Consider the following 21,632-nt stretch of genomic DNA (forward strand, 5'->3'; position numbering starts at 1 on the left):
GACACTGGGAAATCTGTTAGTATTTGGTTTGTTTTAAACTTACTTTCCCACCAATTAGTGGCAGAACATGCATCTTTCCGGTCAAGCTGTCTTTCACAGATGATACTATTAGGCAGGTCCCACACAGGATAACTTGGCGTCTGGTCCATCGGTTCACTGGCAACTGCATTTTGCCTTTACGGACATTATACATTCCTGAGAGCTGAATCCGTTCAGAGCTACCAGTGCTGTGAGGTTTTCCTGCAACAAACACAAGCAAACATTTTAGTCTTAAAGAAATGGGCTTTTTTGCTACTCATCAGCATACCAGATAAATTACTTGGACAACAGAGAATAATTATAGGTAAACAATCTAATTTATAATTGAGAGAATCTGAAACCTGCAGTAATGCAATTATGATAAGAACTACCAAATCTGCTCCACATGTACCTTTTAATATAGGTGAAGAAGAGTTTTTTCCTTAAAAAGCTTATAACCTAAGTTTTTTCTGCTATATCCTTCATAATTTAATCTTACATTTAAAACAGAAATGGCTTCAAGATTTTCATGAATGCGAGAGTTAATTTAAGTACACTAAGAAGAAAATATTATAGACTGATATAGAAAGATAACATTCAAGATCTAGCATTTAATGAAACTAATCAGTTTTAATGGAATTAGCCACTCATATTCTTCCTCCTACAGATATTTAATGTACATTTACTATTAAGGGGACAATTAAAAATGAATGACTTGGGCTTACCTGGTGGCGCAGTGGTTAAGAATCCACCTGCCAATGCAGGGGACACAGGTTCAAGCCCTGGTCCAGGAAGATCCCACATGCCATGGAGCAACTAAGCCCATGCGCCACAACTACTGAGCCTGCACTCTAGAGCCCGCGAGCCACAACTACTGAAGCCCGCACGCCTGGAGCCCGTGCTCCGCAACAAGAGAAGCCACCGCAATGAGAAGCCCACGCACCGCAATGAAGAGTAGATCCCGCTCACCACAACTAGAGAAAGCCGGTGCAGAGCAACGAAGACCCAACACAGCCAAAAATAAATAAATAAAATAAATAAATTTATTAAAAAAAAAAAAAGAAATGGGCTTCCCTGGTGGCGCAGTGGTTGAGAGTCCGCCTGCCGATGCAGGGGACATGGGTTCGTGCCCCGGTCCGGGATGATCCCATGTGCTGCGGAGTGGCTGGGCCCGTGAGCCATGGCCGCTGAGCCTGCACATCCGGAGCCTGTGCTCCGCAACAGGATAGGCCACAGCATTGGGAGGCCCACGTACCACAAAACAAATAAATAAATAAAAACTAACATAAATGCCAAGTAGTTTTGGTAGATGTCTAATAGCTACTGGAGAAGGAAACAGGAAAAACAGCAGCACCAAAAATAGACCTCAAGAAGGTCCAAAAACTGTTTGAAGCCTCCCAATACACACCTTTGGGCAGAGATGTTTGCAAATAACAAAATCAGCATGTTTGAATTTCACTTCCTCTTTCTCCCAGTATATCAAAATGTTTTATGAAATAAATACTGTACACTGCATAAATTTGCTGGGGCTAGGCTAGAATGAAGTCTAAAAGTGGTCCACCTTTTTGAACCTGGGCCCAGCAAATAACTACACAGCTAGCATCTTCAGTGGAGAGCTCCACTGAGATGTTTGTCTACCAAACGCTAACACTCCCACAAAGGGATAGGAAACCCAGGAGACTTTCATATAGATATGGCTTCCCAAAGGCTGCCAGTGATGGATCAGACCACAGTCATTCACTTGTCCCATTCTGCACAAGTTCATTTATACCCACAGAGAGAGATGCCCAGGCTCCCAGTCTAAGAGCTCCTCTCTACATTATAGTCTCACTTCCTGTAGAGAAGAAGTGGGACAGAAGGAGATTCAGAAAACTGAAAGGTACGTGCAAGGCTAAAAATAATGGACAACACATTTACAAAATCCAATTTCCATGACTATAATACACTAACATTCTTTAACAAGGGATCTGATCTAAATACTTACATACACACACACACACACACACTAATGAATGCAAAGAAGCAGGCATTTTATTCAGCCACATCAGAGAGTGGCTTCAAGGACACTTGTTAACCTGTCACATTTATAGAGATCTGTGATTTAATTAGAGACTGAAGAAAAAGACAACAGAGGTACATAAGCAACAGCCCTTCAATTCTCCAACTCCACAAAAATCCTAGAGAAAGCCCCAGAGCAAATTACCAGATAGAGGACTAAGGCTAGAAGGGATACATACGAGAAAAGTATGGAGACACCAACAGACACTGGCTTTTTAGTCCCTCTTTAGAAAAATTCCCAAGGGGCCTGAACAGTCCTGGAACCTAATGGTAAGATTAGTCTGTCCCTGCCCTAAACATCCCAGTCTGAACCAATGCCCACCAAATTAAAGTTGGATCCACTGTTGTAACTTTTCCTTTAGAAATATCCTACAGGTTTAAGGCATTTCTTATATGATCTGGGATGAAAGATGGACAGCAAAAGCAAGTATTTCAAGCTGAGAGAGAAACCTGAACACAACAGAGAATGATTTAAAACATGCTTTCCCTCTCTTACTCGCTTGGCACGTGGCAATCTGGTAAGATTTGGCATATACACACCTATAAATGAGCTGGAAAATGAGTACACTGATCATCGCTAACAGTTTCTCGTGCCCACTGTGATCCCTCCCTCTCCCTCCCACCCCACCCCCCAGCCCCACCTAGGGCCTCCCATGCTCAGACGACTGCTGATCTGCTTCTTTGTCACTTTTTGTCCGTGTTGTTGAGTGTGCCAAGAGTTCATTCCTTTTTATTGCTGAGTAGTATTTCACTGCATGAATGTATCACGTTTTGTGTAACCATTCATCTGCTGATAGACATTTGGACTGTTTCCACATTTTTTGCTTATCTTGACTGAAAACATTGGTATAAACATTCTTGTGTGGATATATCCTTTTATTTATTTTGGGTAAACACGTGGGACTGCAATGGCTGGGCTGTACTATTTGACATGTCCATCTCTAATGCAGGAGAGTTCCAGTTGCTCTACCTCCTTGTCAACACTTTCAGCTGTTCTAGTACACATGTAATGGTACCTCATTATAGATTAAATTTGCATTCTCCTAATGATGCTGATCATCTTCTCAAGAGCTTATTTGCAATTCACATACCTTCTTTGCTGAGGTGACTATTTCAAATCTTGTATCCAATTTTAACTGGATTGAGTTCCTCACATATTCTGAATACAAGTCCTTTGTCAAATGTGTAACTTGCATATATTTTCTCCCAGTCTGGCTTACTTTTTCTTTTTCTTGACAGTACTTTGGGAAAGCATAAGTTTTGATTTTAATGAAGTCCAAATATCTGATTTAGCTTTTACAATTAGTGTTTTTTGTGTTGTATTTAAGAACTCTCTGACAAACTCAAGGTCACTATAATTTTCTCCTGTGTTTTCTGCTGTAAGTTTCATAGGTTTAATTCTTACATTTAGGCCTATGATTAATTTCAAGTTAATTTTTGTACACAGCAAGAAATAAGTAGAGGTTCAGGAGGTTTTTGTTTTTGTTTTTTGACAACTGGCTATCTAAATTATTCTACAACTTTCTGTTAAAAAGATTATCCATTGGGACTTCCCTGGTAGCACAGTGGTTAAGAATCCACCTGCCAATGCAGGGGACATGGGTTCGAGCCCTGGTCCAGGAAGATCCCACATGCTGCAAAGCAACTAAGCCCATGAGCCACAACTACTGAGCCTGCATTCTGGAGCCCGTGAGCCACAACTACGGAGCCCGTGTACTGCAACTACTGAAGCCCGCGTGGCCTAGAGCCCGTGCTCTGCAACAAGAGAAGCCACTGCACTGAGTAGCCCTCACACCCCAACGAAGAGTAGCTCCTGCTCACTGCAACTAGAGAAAGCCTGTGGGCAGCAACGAAGATCCAACACAGCCAAAAATAAAAAATATAAATAAATAAATTTATTTAAAAAAAAAAAAGATTATCCATTCCCGCTGAAGTGCTTTGGCACCTGTATCAAAATTCTATTGACCATAGTTGGGTGGGTCAATTTCTTGATTCTTCCCATCCCACTCATCTATTTGTCTATCTTCGACCAATATCACAGTATCCTGATTACTGAATCTTTATAATTAGTCTTGAAATCAGGTAAAATGAGTCCTCTCCTGTGAAGAATGACAGCTTTACTTCTTCCACTGCAATCAGGGTGTCTTTTATTTCTTTTTCTTGCCTTGCTGCACAAGCTAGAACTTTCCATACAATAATGAACAGAACTAGTGAAAGCAGACATCCTTTCCGTTTTCCTAATCTTAGGGGAGTAGCATTCAGTTTTTAGAAATTTTTTTTTTTTTTTGCACTACAAGGGCCTCTCACTGTTTTGGCCTCCCCCGCTGCGGAGCACAGGCTCCGGACGCGCAGGCCCAGCGGCCACGGCCCACGGGCCCAGCTGCTCCGCGGCACATGGGATCCCCCCAGACTGGGGCACGAACCCACATCCACTGCATCAGCAGCCAGACTCTCAACCACTGCACCACCAGGGAAGCCCTAGCATTCAGTTTTTCACCATTAAGAACAACAAATTGGCACAGGGAACTATATTCAATAGTTCCAACCGATAATGGAAAAGAATCTGAAAAACCCAACACAGCCCCAAATAAATAAATAAAAATTTTTAAATGGTTAAAAACATTCTGGATTTGGTGTCAGGGGCGAGGGTAATGCTAGCTTCATAGACTGAGCTGAAGAATTCTCTCCTCTACTTTTCTGGAATAATTTGGATGAAATTGGTAACATTTCATCCTTAAACATCTGGTCGAATTCCCCAGTGAAGATTTCTGGATCTGGAGTCTTGTTTTTTTCTGGGTTTTGTTTGTTTGTTTGTTTTCTGTTTTGTGTGTGGTGGGGGGAGAGTGTTTAACTATAAGTTCAATTTCTTTACTAGAGTTAGGGCTATGCTATTCCATTATCTAGATATTCTTTGTGGTTTGACTTCTTAAAAGTTTGTCCATTTCATTTAAATTTTCATATAGTTGACATACAGTTGTTCACAATACTTCCTTATTATCCTTTTAATATCAATAAAAAACTGTAGTGATGTCACCTCTTTCATTCCTGATACTGGTAACGTACCTCTTCTTTTTTTTCTTCTGTTTTGTAAATAAGTTCATTTGTATCTTTTTTTTTAATTCCACATATAAGCAATATTGTATGATATTTGTCTTTGTCTGGCTTACTTCACTTAGTATGATAATCTCTAGGTCCATCCATGTTGCTGCAAATGGCATTATTTCATTCTTTTTTATGGCTGAGTAATATTCCATTGTATATAATATATACCACATCTTCTTTAGCCATTCATCTGTTGATGGACATTTAGGTTGCTTCCATGTCTCGGCTACTGTAAACAGTGCCACAATGAACGTTGGGGTGCATATACATTTTTGAATTACGGTTTTCTCTGGATATATGCCCAGGAGTGGGATTGCAGGATCATATGGTAACTCTATTTTTAGTTTTTTAAAGAACCTCCATACTATTCTCCATAGTGGTTCTACCAATTTACATTCCCACCAATAGTGCAGGAAGGTTCCTTTTTCTCCACACTCTCTCCAGAATTTATTATTTGTAGACTTTTTGACCAGAGTGAGGTGATACCTCATTGTAGTCTTGATTTGCATTTCTCTAACGATTATCAATGTTGAGCATTTTTTCATATGTCTGTTGGCCATCTGTATGCCTTCTTTGGAGAAATGTCTATTTAGATCTTCTGCCCATTTTTTAATTGGGTTGTTTGGTTTTTTGGATATTGAGTTCTATGAGCTGTGTGTATATTTTGGTAATTAATCCCTTTCAGTCTGCATTGTTTGCAAATATTTTCTCCCATTCTGTAGGTTGCCTTTTGGTTTTGTTTATGGTTTCCTTCACTGTGCAAAAGCTTTTATGATTAATTAGGTCCCATTTGTTTATTTTTGTTTTCACTTCCATTACTCTAGGAGATCAACTTCTATCTTTTCTTGATCAGCTTAGAAGATTACCAATTTTATTTTTTATTTTTTTCACATAAAAATGTTATTATAATAATATTTTATAACTTTGTTTGGATTTATTATACCTTTTTTCTCATAAAAAACTGAGGGAGGAGCTTTTGTCTTTATTTTAAAGATAAGAATATTAAATAAAGTGTTTAAATTATTTTGTCCTATGTCACAAGTTGGTTTATACAGGACCAATATACAAAACTAGAGGATCAGATTATTCATTGTCTTTTTACTGCCCCATATTTCCTCCCAACAGTAGTTAGCAAAGAATACAACATTTGATCTTTATGAGTCATTCATCCTTTTTTTTTTAAAAACACCTTTATTAGAGCATAACTGCTTCACAATGGTGTGTTAGTTTCTGCTTTATAACAAAGTGAATCAGCTATACATATATATCCCCCATCTCCTCCCTCTTGCATTTCCCTCCCACCCTCCCTATTCCACCCCTCTAGGTGGTCACAAAGCACCGAGCTGATCTCCCTGTGCTATGCGGCTGCTTCTTACTAGCTATCTATTTTACATTTGGTAGTGTATATATGTCCATGCCACTCTCTCACTTCATCCCAGCTTACCCTTCCCCCTTCCTCCAATTTTATTAAACAACTCAAAGAACCAGGTTTTGGTTTCATTCTCTACTGTTTTTCTGTTTATGGTTTCATTTATATCTGTTCTTATCATTGTTTCTCTTACTAATTTTAGGATTAATTTTTGCTTATTTTTTCTATTTTCTTAATGTGGAAACTGAGGTCACTGACTTGAGGCTTTTCTTTTGTATTAATATAGGCATTTAAGTGCTATAAACTTCCTTCTAAGTACTGCTTTAGCTGCATTCCACAAATTCTGGTATGTTGTGGTTTCAAGTTACTAGTCGTTTCTCTCCAGTGTTTAATCTACTGTTAATTGCATCCAGTGTACTTCTCATCTCTAGAAGTTCAATTTGGCTATATGTGGGTACATACTTATATACACATACATATACACATATATGTATATATCTTCCATGTCACTCCTTAATATGCCTTTTTTTACCTTCATGAATATATGAAACAATTATAATAGCTGCTTAAGTGTCCCTGTCAACTAATTCTATCATCTGTATCACTTCTGTGTCAGTTTTATTTTATCATTTTTTCTTATGGGTCTTATTTTCCTGCTTCTTTGCACACCTGGTAATTTTTGTTTGGATGCTAGTCATTAGGAGTTTTATCTTGTTGAGTGCTGGATATTTTTGTATTTATATGAATATTATGGAGTTTTGTTCTGGGACACAATTAAGTTAGTTGAAAACAGTTTGGTTCTTACCAGGCTTGCTCTCTGGGATTTGTCATATAAGACCAGAGCAGCCTTAAGTCTAGATTTATAATACCAATATTAGCAAGCAATACTCTAACTGACATCCTCTAAATTATAAGATTCTCCAGTCTGGCTGGTAGGAGCATGAACTTTGCCTGGCCCTGTGTGAGGTTCAAGGTTTATTCCCTCTGCTCCTTTTCAGTGTTTTTAAACCCCAGCCTCACATAGTTTCTTCTTCACATAAATGACTGATCAGCACTCAGCTGAAGGCTCAATGATGACTCCTTGCACATGTCCAGGACTCTCTGAGCAGCTCTTTTCTCTCCAGCACTCTACTCTGTACACTCAAACTGCTTAGCTTCAATGGACTCCCAGCTCTGTCTCCTGAACTGTGCATACCAGGCTCTGCCTGGGTTCCTCCTCCCTACAACTTAATCCTGGAACTCTTTCCCACCGTCAGTAAGATGATACAGGTTTAGGGTTGTTTTAATCTGTTTCCTTTCTCTCAAGGAGCACATCTGTTGTGGGATTTTGTGTCTTGTGCTGCCTGATGCCCAATGTCTAAAAGCTGTTTCATATATTTCATCTGATTTTTAGTTGTTTCTTCTTTTAGGTTAAAGAGTAAATGCAGTCGCTGTTACTCTATCTTGGCTGGAACCAAGTGCCAAATATTTAAATTTAATTCTTTCTCATACATACCGTTCACTTTTATAGATTACAAAAGTATTTTTCACATAATTAAAGATTTTCTTTAAAGTGTGGGTTCTCAATATATTCCTGTATTCAGAAATTCAGAGAAACCCTATGGGACCAATGGACTAGAAGAGCTATCTGCTCTTGTCCAAAAATAGCTCCAAACTTCAGTATTATCATAGTTCTTTGACTCTTCTTTTCCAATTATTGACAGTAATGAGTATATAAGCAACTTCTAATTTACTGCCTTACTTTACATTCAATCCTAAAACAATAGGCCTAAAGTTAGCTCTCTACCCTCTTTCAAAGTAAAGGTCTAAACTTTGTGGTCTTTTCCTCCACTCAGAGGGCCTTCTTGACTTGCATATTTATAAGTATTAATCTAAATAGTTCAGTCTTCTGAACGATTCACTTCTGGTTAAGCTGGGTGTCACTATACTACCTTTCAAAAACAAATGTAAAAAGAATAATGCATAGTTCATTAATCTCTCTACACTGTCACAAATATTAGAACTTCAACCTTAACGATATAACTAAGATAACTGGATAGACCTACTCTGACAGAAAAATCCTGAGAATTCTAAAATAACCTCCTTTGTTGACTCAGGTGGGAGTAGGACAGATTGTTGTAACAGTTGCTTCAGACAGAGTGGTTTTTAAAAGTATGGTCCCAAGACCAGTAGTACCAGAATCACCTGGAAACTTATTAGAAATGCAAATTCTCAGGCCTCACCCTAGAAGTACAGAATTGGCATCTCTGAGGATGAAGCCCAGTAATCTGTATTTTAACAAGCCCTATATATATAAACAGCAGTCTGGATCAAAGAACAGAGATCGTTGTGATGATCAGAAAAACCCCTCCATTTTTAAAAATAAGAGTTTGGGTTTTTGCTCGTTTCTTTTCTTTTTCTTCTCTCTTCTCCTTCTCTTCTCTTCTGTAGTTTAAAGCCTAAACTTGGTGGGAGGGAGACGCAAGAGGGAGGGGATATGGGGATATATGTATACGTATAGCTGATTCACTTTGTTATACAGCAGAAACTAACACAACATTGTAAAGCAATTATACTCCAAGAAAGATGTTAAAAAAAAAAAAGACTAAACTTAAATGTTATTCCTCAAGATGAGAGAATTTCAGCTTTGAGGAGGAGTGAAGAATATAATAAAACATCACTTCTTTGGATCTTACTAACTTAGAATTTAGACCAGGAGCTTCTGAAATTAAGTCTACTCATGTTTTATCTTTCATAAGGGAATTTTATTAAATAAATGAATAAACATGATTAGAAGAGAAGTATTTATTTAAAGAAAACTAACTACAGTCCATTCTGCTACAATGTTTCATTAATACTAATTAATTCATTTATGATCATAAATAGGGGAATGAAGTCAGTATAATATGCATAGTATTGGTCCATAAGGATTAGGCATGGGGAGCCAGAATATTGGGCGTGGAATTATAACTTTCAAAAACAAAGGAAAAAAGTCCATGGTAAATGCAGTCTCAATGTCCACAAGCCAACATTTCTACTCTTATGTAATTGTGCATTTTTAATATTCCCTAATATTGTGTCTGTGACTTCCAGACACAACAAGTTACCTGCCTAGGCTGCCCAGGTTATCCCCTGAGGTATCCATTATTATTTTTGTTAGTATTTTGGTTATAAAGATGCTTGGACTTAGAGTCCTGCCACTCTCTAACTCTATTTTCCCATAAACACTTTTATTTTTAATTTTCAACTTTGGAGAACATGAGAAGTTTCGGGAACATACATAGTAGCAGAAACACCTGCTTTAACTAGAAGACCACTGAACAACACAGAAATAAGTACAAATTTGGTTGTTGCCAATTACATGTCTTTGCCAAATATATCCTAGTGTCTATCTGTGGTAGTTTGAAAATATGTCCACAAATTTTTTTTAATTCTTCCCTTCAAAGGTGGAGCCCAATCCCATTCCCTTTGCTTGTGGACTGTACTTAGTGACTAGCTTCTAATAAATAGAATGTAGCAGACTCAATGGCTGCTGTAAATTCTGAAACCAGGTCATAAAAGGCAAATAGCTTCCACCTTACCCCCTCTAGGATCACTCCCTCTGAGGAAGCCAGCTGCCATGCGGACACCCTAGGGACCCTATGAAAAGGCCAACAGGTGAGGAACTGAAACTTCCTGCCAACAGCCAAAAGGGAACTGAGGCCTCTTCAGAAGCCAGGTGAGCAAGCCATACTGGAAAGATCCTCCAGTCCCTGTCAAGCCCCTAGATCCTCCAGTCCGTGTCAAGAGAACTGTGCCCCTAGGACATCTTGGCTGCAAACTTCGTGATAATCTCTAGCCAGAACTACCCAGCTAAGTCACTCCAGAATTCCTGACTCAGAGAAATTATAAGACAATAAATGTGTGCTGTTTGAAGCCACTGAGTTTTTAGGCAATAACTAATACAACTTTACTGTGTTGGTTTCACTTAGTTCTATTTACCTGAACATAGTGAAACATTAATAACCTACATTTCCCTAAAATAATCTACAAAAATATTTACAGGACTTTGGATAACCTAGTGAGGGTCTAGTGTAATCCAAAATAATAAAAACAATAATAAGAACAGCACGTTAAACAATCACAATGTCAACAACTTGAAAGAATGAAAGTATTCATGATAATACAGCACCAAAAAGTAAGAAAGTCTGATCAGTACATAAGACATAGTGGAAGAATTTACCATGTCCCTGGAGCTGAAAATGGTCAGGAGTAAGTGAGAACACTCAACTCTCACCTCACCTTCTCTACCTTTAGAGCTTAGATTGATAAAACTATAAAGCATGTTTCTTATTGCATATAAATCCTTAAATCCTTCTCGACTACCTGAAGTGTCAGAAAGACTGAGTTAAATTATTTGCCCAGGTTCATTTCAAGAGCTGGCAGAAGGATTTAGACGACCCCATAACAAAGGTCCAGAGACCTGAGCGTTGAACTGGCAGCTGGGAATTTTGTCTCAGAGCTGAAAGTCGAAGCAAGCTCAGCAAGGTGTGCTGCCAGGAGCTTTGAAACAGATTTAAGACTAGTTGCTTTTAGCTGATGGAAATGACAACCAGCTGCTAAATATATTTGGGAGATGGTTAATTTACGCATCACATCAAAATATACAAAGTCAACTGCCCAGTAAATCTTGCTTCTTACTGAGGACAGCTACTCAATCTGATAAGGTTTATTTATGCCTCCCAAATTAGTGTAGACCCTTATCCCTGAGAAATGTCATGCCCTGAACCTTTCTCTAATCTCTAAGTTCTTGAATACCACCAGAGCTTATAATTCCCCCTATAATATTCATGAAAACAGTGCCTGGAAAATGTGCACTACCCCTCCACACTCGTACAGATTATGTAAACACAGGGCCAAAGTAATTTTTTAAAAATCCACCAAAGCAAACTCTAATACAAACTACAGTAAAATTATCCATAAATTTTAAAACTCTGAAAAATCAAATAAAGATAATTACTATGACTATACATTGTGTGTAACGATATTAAATTAAACGATAACTTAAACGACATTAAATTAAATTAAAATGCTGAAAGGAAATGCTGCATCAAGACAAGCTACAACGGAGGGCCTCAGACTTTAGCATGCACCAAAACCACCAGGAAGGCCTTGCTATAAACAGACTGCAAGGCTCCACCACCCAGAGTTTCTGACTCAGTAATTCTGGGTGGAGGCCCAAGATTTTGCTGATGTTGCAGGTCTGAGGACCACAGTTTGAGACCCACTGAGTTACAGTATCAGGTTAACAATGCCTTTTTGACCTGGTGGATCATCTGCGTTTGATTAACACTGACCAAAGAAGCAGGTGAGTCAATCTGGGGAAAAGACGAGAGAGGCAGCTGGGAATGAACTAGAAAGCCGGCGCTGCCTTTTACACTCCCCTCCTCCCTCCTTCCTTCCCGCACCTCCTGTCCTCGCAGGGAACTAGATTCATTGCCTAGGCATCTTTAAAGTTCCTTCCACTCCATCATCAAAATTATCCCTTAGTTATCTGAATATCCGATGCTCATGTCTCTTCATGGGACATATATTTAGAGAAGGTATTTTCTTCAAATGTGGGTTTCATCACAATTTTGCATTCCAGAGACTACAACCTTTCCCTGCTTTATGAGCTTCTTCAGCTCAGTTCCAGAGCACTATATGGCTAGCTGGTGTGGCCTCCCCTCATTAACTTCATATTTGGCAAAAATACACATTTGAAAGACTTTATCAAATCAACCTGCACCTGTCAGTTCAATGTCTTCACCATCTGTTACTTCCCAGAAATGGCAGTCTCATCTTTCCTGTGCATGACCAGACCATACCTTAAGAGCCTTTTCAACATTCTCTTGAGATTTCTTTCTCATCTGATGAACATTTTTTTCCTTGGCTACAACAATCACTGAAACAGTTTCACTAACTTTTTTGTTGTCATTTCCAGTATAATGAATGGTAGACTTGTTCAGGTCCATACGTTTGTTAAACTTCTACCACATTTGACATTCTTAAATTACCTACACCTTCTATTTTCTGGCTAAAAACCCTCCCTTCGGTAGACTTCAGAATTTTCATCACCTGCTTTCCCAGCTGCCTTTATTTCTGTGGTAGTTCTCCACAAAGAATAATGGCATAAGGCACAAGCATTAAAGCATAAAACACCACTTGTGAGGAGAAACAGCTGAACTTCACTGAAATGATGAGGCTGGGCAGCAGGCCTCAGGGTAGGTTCGATTCAAATTTGTGCCCCAGAAAAACTGCAAATTACTATATATCATGAGGTTTTAGAGGCCTCAGGAATCACTAAATCTTAAATCTGAGAATGCCTAATGGTCAGTATACCCCTATTTACTCTAACTGCTCCCAAAAGAATAAACAGCACACTCACTACCTCCTGTAGATACAAATTGGGACTTGTGTCAGAGGTGATGCACACTGCTGTGCGTGTGGAAATCAGGATGATGAAGCGAGACAGCTCCACAGCTCCAGCTGAATCAAGTCTTCACTGTGACATGATTGTATTAGGAGTGCTGGAACATTCTAGCCAGCCACCCACACACATGCAAACACTAAAACAAAAATTCTAAAATCAAGCATGAGTAATTTTTGGATAATCCACACCACTATTCCTCTCTCCTAAGACATAGTAAAAAACAAAACAAAAAAACTATATTTCAGTTTGCTTTGCCTAGAAGAACAGACTTCAGCCAAGGTGACTTGACAAGGTAACAAAGAACAATATCTACACAATCACGTAAGATGCAATGTGATTCAAAATTCTTTTCCACAGTGGTTCTCTCTGAGAGATGGGGTTAGAGTTTACTTTCCACTTTATAATACATACTGATAACGTGTAATTTGACTTTTAAAAACAAAAACAAAGATTTCAAAAGCAAAACAACTTCCGAAAAACCTTATTTTCCCCTACTCTCTACTGCATTAGATAACATTCATTTGACTACCTACCCATTTCCCTACAAGGTTGATTACACCAAAGATGATGAGTCTAGATTCAGAAGTTCTAAAACTGTCCTTAAACTATTTTGTACAAACATAACCTCAGAAATGTCTAAAACTCACCCATTCCAAATAGATGACAATTCCTCAACTTATTAGAAATCTCTAAAAAAAAAATTATAAAACCTCCCACATTTAACCCATTCCTATGATTTACATATAGGAAACTTCAAGATCTTTATTTTAAACTTTCTCAGAATCACACACAAAATCCACTATGGGGCTTCCCTGGTGGCACAGTGGTTGAGAGTCCGCCTGCCGATGCAGGGGACGCGGGTTCGTGCCCCGGTCCGGGAAGATCCCACATGCCGTGGAGCGGCTGGGCCCGTGAGCCATGGCCGCTGAGCCTGCGCGTCTGGAGCCTGTGCTCCGCAACGGGAAAGGCCACAGCAGTGAGAGGCCCGCGTACCGCAAAAAAAAAAAAAAAACCCACTATGTTTCCACTTAAATTTTTTCAATTATTATTTTGAGTACAACTCTATCATCAAAAGTTTAAAAGAAAGGGGAGTTAAAAACAAGAAAATATAATCCTACTTTCTTCCCAGTATTATAAATATTTTGCTGAATTTTTTCAGTTTTTTTAAAATTTGCAAATCATTTACATACATATAATCATAACATGCCCAGCATTTTATATTCTGCTTTATTTAGCCTCCTATTGTATCATACACTTTCCCAAGTTCTCAGCCTTTCTATTTAAAAGACTTGCAAGATACGCCATAGAACTATCCTTTGTTTTCTCATTTCTTCATTATTGATAATTGTTTCTTAATTTTCATTCTATGAATTGCTAAATCAAAGTTCATGACTTTTTTTGTTTTTGTTTTTTGCGGTACGCGGGCCTCTCACTGTTGTGGCCCCTCCCGTTTCAGAGCACAGGCTCCGGACGCGCAGGCACAGCGGCCATGGCTCATGGGCCCAGCCGCTCCGCGGCACGCGGGATCCTCCCGGACCGGGGCACAAACCCGCGTCCCCTGCATCGGCAGGCGGACTCTCAACCACTGCGCCACCAGGGAAGCCCATGACTTTTTTTTACAACTCCTAATTCCTCTTCAATATCACCAGTTGTCCCTAGCCAGCAACTATAAATCAGCTATAAATCAAAATAAGCATGTTTCTACTACTGAATACTTTTCCCAAAGAAATGAGTAAGCTTTCCAGACATCCCAAGAACATGTGAAAGAAAAAAATAGCACACTAAGCCATTTAATTAATAAAAATGAACCTATATCCACCACCCACAATGAAAGTAGGTTTCACATTGTTGATACCAGTAGTTGTGTTTGAATAAGACATGTGAAGTCACTACTTCTCAAATAATGATTAAAAGAAAATAGACTAAAAAGTAAACAAAAAAAATCTATAATTTTCTAGTGAAAACTTTCGTATTTGTACACAAATAAGCATTCTAATTTCATCTAGGACTCCATACTGTTTTTCCCCTCTACTCCCAACCCTGCAAAAGAACAGCTTTTCACTAGCTGGGAAAAGTCAGAGGGAGAGGTTACTCTGCCTTAAGTTACTAACTGATCGTGATTCTCAAGAGCAGCAAAACACCTAGCAATGAAAAAAAAGCATTTCCAGACAACTACAATGAAAAGGAAAGAGCTGTAATTGACTAGCATGAATTTTACAGCCCTTGCTATCATAAAAGCTATTAAGTCTTTCAGATCTAAGATACGGATTTAATTCCTTGGTAACCAAAGAATTTATTCACAAGTAAGTCTTTTGATTTTCAAAGGGATCAAGAACCCCAGAACTTCAGTCTTCCTGGGCTTCAGAGTTCCTCCAACTACAACATCCCTTGGCCTGTAGATTCCAGAGTAGGCCAAACACACAGTCTACTACTAGGTGTGGCTCTTTCCAAAGTGCAGGTCCAAAGCCCAGCACAATATCTCCAATAGCCTAAGTGCTCTACAAGCACCTGCTGCATAGACAAAAACACTCCTATGTTTAGGCCAGAGAAAACAGCCAGTTCTCAACATACACAGCAAATTACAAAAAGTATACAATCAATAGCTATGTGTTTGGGAAAAACAAAGGACAGGAGAGAAAATAGGTGGCTCAAAACCAACTTCCTAGTCTCTAAGAATCTATAGTTTATATTACAGAGGAAAACATTTGCCTGGAATTATCAGCCAAATAATTCAAGCTTCTTCTCTAGAAACATAAAGTTTTCTTTTTTTTAAGGAAAGGGGGTATTATCAATAGGCAAACGAAAGTCATTCAGCTGAATTAGTTACAGTATACATGCAGTTTTGAAAAAAATAGCCTGTCATTTTCATCATAAAGTATATTATGAGTATGATGATAAACCAATACACATATAAACATTCAAACAAAGTAGGTCTGATAAAAGGATGAGTAACAGGGATCACACCAGGAAGAATCAGAAATGAGGATAAATGAAGATTTGTGTTTACAACAGGGATAATGTCCATTTATCATTTTTAGTATCCCTGGAAATTAGAGAGCAAAATCTGCCTCCAAAACTTGCTGACAATAGAAAGGAAGTATTTGCTAGCTCATTCTCCAGACTATAAATAAAGCAGCCAGTAAAACAAAAACTTTTTTTTTTTAAATAAATTTATTTTATTTATTTATTTTTGGCTGTGTTGGGTCTTTGTTGCTGTGCGCGGGCTTTCTCTACTCTTCGTTGTGGTGCACGGGCTCCTCATTGCGGTGGCTTCTCTTGTTGCAGAGCATGGGCTCTAGGCTCACGGGCTTCAGTAGTTGTGGCACGCGGGCCTGAGTAGTTGTGGCTTACAGCTCTAGAGTACAGGCTCAGTAGTTGTGGCACACGTGCTTCGTTGCTCCGCGCGCGGCCTGTGGGATCTTCCTGGACCAAGGCTCGAACCTGTGTCTCTTGCATTGGCAGGTGGATCTTTAACCACTGCGCCACGAGGGAAGCCCAGAAAAACAAAAACTTTTGAGAAACATGAATTTCCAGGTACTATGGAACCTTATACCAGAAATGTAAAAGTCAGCTTTTCCTTTTCACCATGATTTATAGAAGCAATATATTATTGCAATGGATTTATTTACAATTATATTGCAATTCCAGGTCATACTTTTCATTCCTAAATTATCAAAGAGAAGTTTTAATTTTAGCAGGGCAATAAATTATAAAATGTCATTACTGGGACTTCCATGGTGGTCCAGTGGTTAAGAATCTGCCTTCCAATGCAGGGAACGCGGTTAGATCCCTAGTCAGGGAACTAAGATCCCACATGCCACAGGGCAACTAAGCCTACGTGTCACAACTACTGAGCCCGCATGCCACAAGTAGAGAGTCCACATGCCACAACTACTGAGCCTGCGTGCCACAACTAGAGAGAAACCTGTGCGCCACAACAAAGAGCCTGTGTGCCACAACTAAGACCTGATGTGGCCAATAATAAATAAATAATAAAATGCCATTACTCAAAACACCCAGGGGAGTTTGAGAGGAATGACTTAGAACATTTGCTGGAAAAACCTATATCGCACATCCAAAATAATAAAACAAAAGAAAAGCTTCATGGCTACAAAATATATTAAGATAATTTTTAAAATATGAATGAACCAAAATGCTATTTTGCATATACTAGCATATTTACATATGCTATTTTGGAAGAGACTGGCTGTATGTTCAACAATCCCATTTCATCTTCCTGGACACACAACAATAACTACATTTCTCAGCCTCTCTTGGAATTCAGGTAGAGCCATGCAACTGGTTCTGGCCAAAAAAAGCGTGGCCTATACCCCCTGCCCGTGCTCCTTCACTGGCTCCCCACCCACTGACCAGCTGGATGAAGATGGTGCGAGAGGAACTCTCTGAGGAGACTCAAGGGGATGGTGAACCACAAGATGGAAGGAGCCCAGGTCTCTGAGTCCTTTGGCTTGGCGCTGCGTGACTAGAAACATCAGCAACGGACTTGACCATGAGAACAAAAGAAACATGTATTATGTTAAAGCATAAGATCAGTACGTTGGTTCTTGCATAGCTAGAATTTCCCTAACACAGTTATATTCAAATCAAAATTTCACCCTAACTGGAATTGAAATAAACTGCTGTCATATCCCATGAGCAAACTCTAGAACTGGGTACCCCAACAAGCACAAGCAGGTGGTCAAGCTTCCATCCTTCTTCCGAGATACAAGGGAAAACAGCTGTGATCAGTCATGCTGCCTATCACAGGGAGGGGCATGTGAATGTGATGCTCTCGCACTTCTTACAGTCACCACAATGGCAGCCAGTTATCAAGAAGAGTGACTCTGAGAGGCAGCTTAAAAAGCAGGGAGAGTGGCTCTGAAAACAGCAAATGATCTATCTTTCATTTCAATGAAAATCAGTCTTAGAATCATAAACCGTTAGTTGCCTAGGGCTACCATAACAAACTACCACAAATTGGATGCCTTAAAACAACAGAAATTTATTTTCTCACAGTTCTGGAGTCTGAAAGTCTGAAATCAAGGTGTTAGTGGGGTTGGTTCCTTCTGCAGGCTTTGAGGGAGCAGATGCCCTATGCCTCTCTCCTCGCTTCTGGTGGTCATAGGCAATCCTTGACATTCCCTGGCTTGTGCAACGTCTTAAACCCCATCTTCACATCACCTTCTCTGTGTCTCCTCTTCTTTTAAGCACAAACAGTCATTGGATTTAGGGCCCACTTTAATCCAGTTTGACCGCATCTTACTAATTAAATCTGCAACAACCCTAAGGTCACATTCTGAGGTTCTGGGTGGACATGAATTTTGGAAGGACACCTACTACACTTTTGATATCTGATCTAAACAAATCTAATATTCTCTGATTTTATAGTTTTTTAAATTTATAGTACTACCTTTTTCAGTATTATCAGAGTACATTTTCAATATACTCAGTTTACAAAATATTCAGTTTTACAAAACTCATTTAATCATGAAGTATCACCTAAGATCAAGCAATTCTTGTTAGCAGAGCTCCAAAAAGAATGCTAGGCACAATACAGCATTTTGACTTTTAAATTTTAAAGGTAAAAATGCCCCAGCAAACAAAAGTATCATGTCTCTAAGCATTATATGTGGAAATTCAAACTACTGAAAGAGACATGAAGCATTCCATGACTTTTGTCTGTAGCAGGGCAATGGCTTGGCTAAAGTCCAACAATCAGTACATTAGTAGACTGACAGTGTTAGCACTTCACTTCCCTCTGAGTTAAACAAACCTCATTGTTTATTTAACTGTCTTCAAGACACTACAAAAGGACTTAAAACCCATGAAGATTAACCCTGAAGACTATCACAGTCTTACATATTTTTTTCAACAATTTTATATATTTTTGCTGCCTACTCACAACTCCACATAAAGCTGGCATCCATCGATTAAAAAAACCAACTGGGGCTTCCCTGGTGGCGTAGTGGTTGAGAGTCCGCCTGCCGATTCAGGGGACGCGGGTTTGTGCCCCGGTCCGGGAGGATCCGACATGCCGCGGAGCGGCTGGGCCTGTGGCCCATGGCCGCTGAGCCTGCGCATCCAGAGCCTAGGCTCCGCAACAGGAGAGGCCACAACAGTGAGAAGCCCGGGTACCGCAAAAAAAAAAAAAAAAAAACAACCAACTGGAGGGTGAACTAAAATGCCAACACAGGTACAAATGATGTGTACATTAGTTGTAAAACACTAAACAGAAGATACTTATTTAGCATACACCCTCATTTAACCAACATCCAGGGTAAAAAAATCACCAAAAAGTGGTACCCAAGGTTCAATTAGTTGTACGATGTGCTTAGAAATGCCAAAAAAAATTTTAATCACTTAAATGTATTCAAGGTCATCACTACAAATCTAACACTCTCACTACCTTGTATCAGCAACTGTATACACATAAAAGTAGAAAAGTCATCCTCAATTTCCCTCTCTCCCTCATTATCCTCAGCAAATCTTATCACCTCTGTCCCCTAAATATAGCTGAATCTAACAGCTGTCATCTTTTGCCGATAGAACAACCAACTCCCAATTAGTTCCCTTGCTTCCACTCTCTCAGTCACTGTGGCAGCCATCCACATCCTCTGCTGTGAGTTGAACTGCATTTCCCAAAAAGATATGTTCAAGTCCTAACCCCTGGTACCTGTGAATGCAACCTTATATGGAAATAGGGTCTTTGCAGATGCAATCAAGTTAAGATAAGGTCGTATTGGATTAGAGTGGGTCCTAATGACTAGTGTTCCTTATAAGAAGAGGGACATTTGGACACAGTCACATAGAAGGAAAATGGCCATGTGACAACAGAGGTAGAGACTGGAGTGATGCAGTTGCAAAGCTAAGGAACACCAAGGATTGCCAGAAACCACCAGAAGCTAGGAAAAATAAATCCTCCCTCAGAGCCTTGAGGGGGAGCACGTATAGCCTCCAAAACTATGAAAGAACAAATTTCTCCAGTTTGTGGTAGTTTGTTACAACAGCCCCAGGAAACAGGTGTTGGCAGAGCTGCGCTCCCTCCAGAGGTTTTGGGGAGAAGTTGTTCCTTGCTTCTAGCTTCTGGAGGCTGTCAGTATTCCTTGGCTTGTAGTCACGTAACTCCACTCTCCATCTCTGTCTTCACATCTTCTCTGTGTGTCTCAAATCTCCCTTCACTCTCCCTTATCAGAACACTTGTGGATTAGAATCAGGGTCCTCTTGGACAATCCAGGATAATCATCCTATGTTAAAATCCTTAGCTTAATCACATTAGCACGAGAACAGGCTGGGTAACCTAGACACTCCACTGCACCAGCGCATCCCAGGGCTTTGTGCTGTTGACTGAACAACTGCTACTACGTCTGTGCTGGTTCTGTACAGTCTTTCACCTACAAACAACATATAGCCTCTGAGTCCACAGTCAAGTACACAAGTAAAATTAAACCAAAAACAAAATTGTGTGTTTTTGTTCATACCTTGGGTATTGATTTTTCGTTTCTCATGGATTTAGAAAGGAAAATAAAATGTCTTTAACATAATATATAGAACAGATTTCTCACAGTTTTAAATAAAGGCTAATAATAAATACATTACTATTACTTTAAATAAAATATAAATATTTAAGTAAAAATGAGAACTAAGAAGGTTAAGATTGGATTGAAAGTTAGGAAACCTGAATTCTAGAGCTGGCTTTGCCACTAACTGGCTCTATGTCTTTAGATAAGTCACTTTACTTCTCTAGGCCTTTATTCTCTCAAATGCGGATAGAAAATGGGAAAATCAGATTAGATCACTGGTTACCAAACTGTGTCCTCAGTGGTCTTAAGTCCCATCTTTCTCTCAATTCAACTCCTAATAAAGCAGTTTTCTATTTAAAAGGAAGTCATCTGAATAATATTTCCTTTAAAGAAAGGGCTCTGAGGGGAAAACACACACAGATTATTAAGGATCCTTCTTGGTACAAAGTTGTAGCTTCCTAAGATTTACATATTAACCATTCCTCAGATATTCTTTTAATCATGTGTGTTTAGGGTGGCTCCCTAGTCTTCCTTACTTTTGTAAATAATGGCGATAGTTCCTTCGGTGTTGTTATACCTTTTACTGGCACTATTTTCTTCTGCAAGGGGGCAGAGGAACCACATCAGATGCGTCTTTGTAGTGTGTTAATCATTCCTGTGTGAAATCTGCTAAAATCAAGCAAGTTTTTAAAGATCAGAAGGATGTTCCTTTCTACTCACCCAACTGTGGCATTATAATTAAGGATAATGGTGAGGAGTCAAAGTTAATGCTAAAAGGGAAAACATGATGTTTCCATTTTCACACTCCTTCCTATGTATGTCTTCAGAAACACTCAACTTTGGATAGAATAAGATAGTCACAGTACAGCCATTATGAGCTTCTCTCAAATTAATGATTTGGAGTCCTTTAAAAAGTTACATGGGGACGGTTCCCTGGTGGCGCAGTGGTTGGGAGTCTGCCTGCCGATGCAGGGGACGCAGGTTCGTGCCCCAGTCCGGGAGGATCCCACATGCCGCGGAGCGGATGGGCCCGTGAGCCGTGGCCGCTGGGCCTGCACATCCAGAGCCTGTGCTCCGCAGTGGGAGGGGCCGCATCAGTGAGAGGCCCGTGTACCGCAAAAAAAAAAAAAAAAAA

At 39.4% G+C, this 21,632-nt stretch overlaps 1 protein-coding gene across 1 annotated transcript in view; it reads right to left on the reverse strand.

The window, feature by feature from the left end:
* The window catches only part of PHLPP1 (PH domain and leucine rich repeat protein phosphatase 1), a 207,394-nt gene that overhangs the window by 102,920 nt on the left and 82,842 nt on the right, over positions 1-21,632 (reverse strand). Inside the window, exon 2 of the mRNA XM_024754873.1 lies at positions 44-240. Within this exon, the coding sequence (XP_024610641.1) occupies positions 44-240 (197 nt within the window). The remainder of the gene's footprint in view (positions 1-43; positions 241-21,632) is intronic.

This window comes from Neophocaena asiaeorientalis, unplaced genomic scaffold, assembly GCF_003031525.2.
Source record: "Neophocaena asiaeorientalis asiaeorientalis breed wild unplaced genomic scaffold, Neophocaena_asiaeorientalis_V1.1 scaffold124, whole genome shotgun sequence".
Taxonomy (NCBI): domain Eukaryota; kingdom Metazoa; phylum Chordata; class Mammalia; order Artiodactyla; family Phocoenidae; genus Neophocaena; species Neophocaena asiaeorientalis.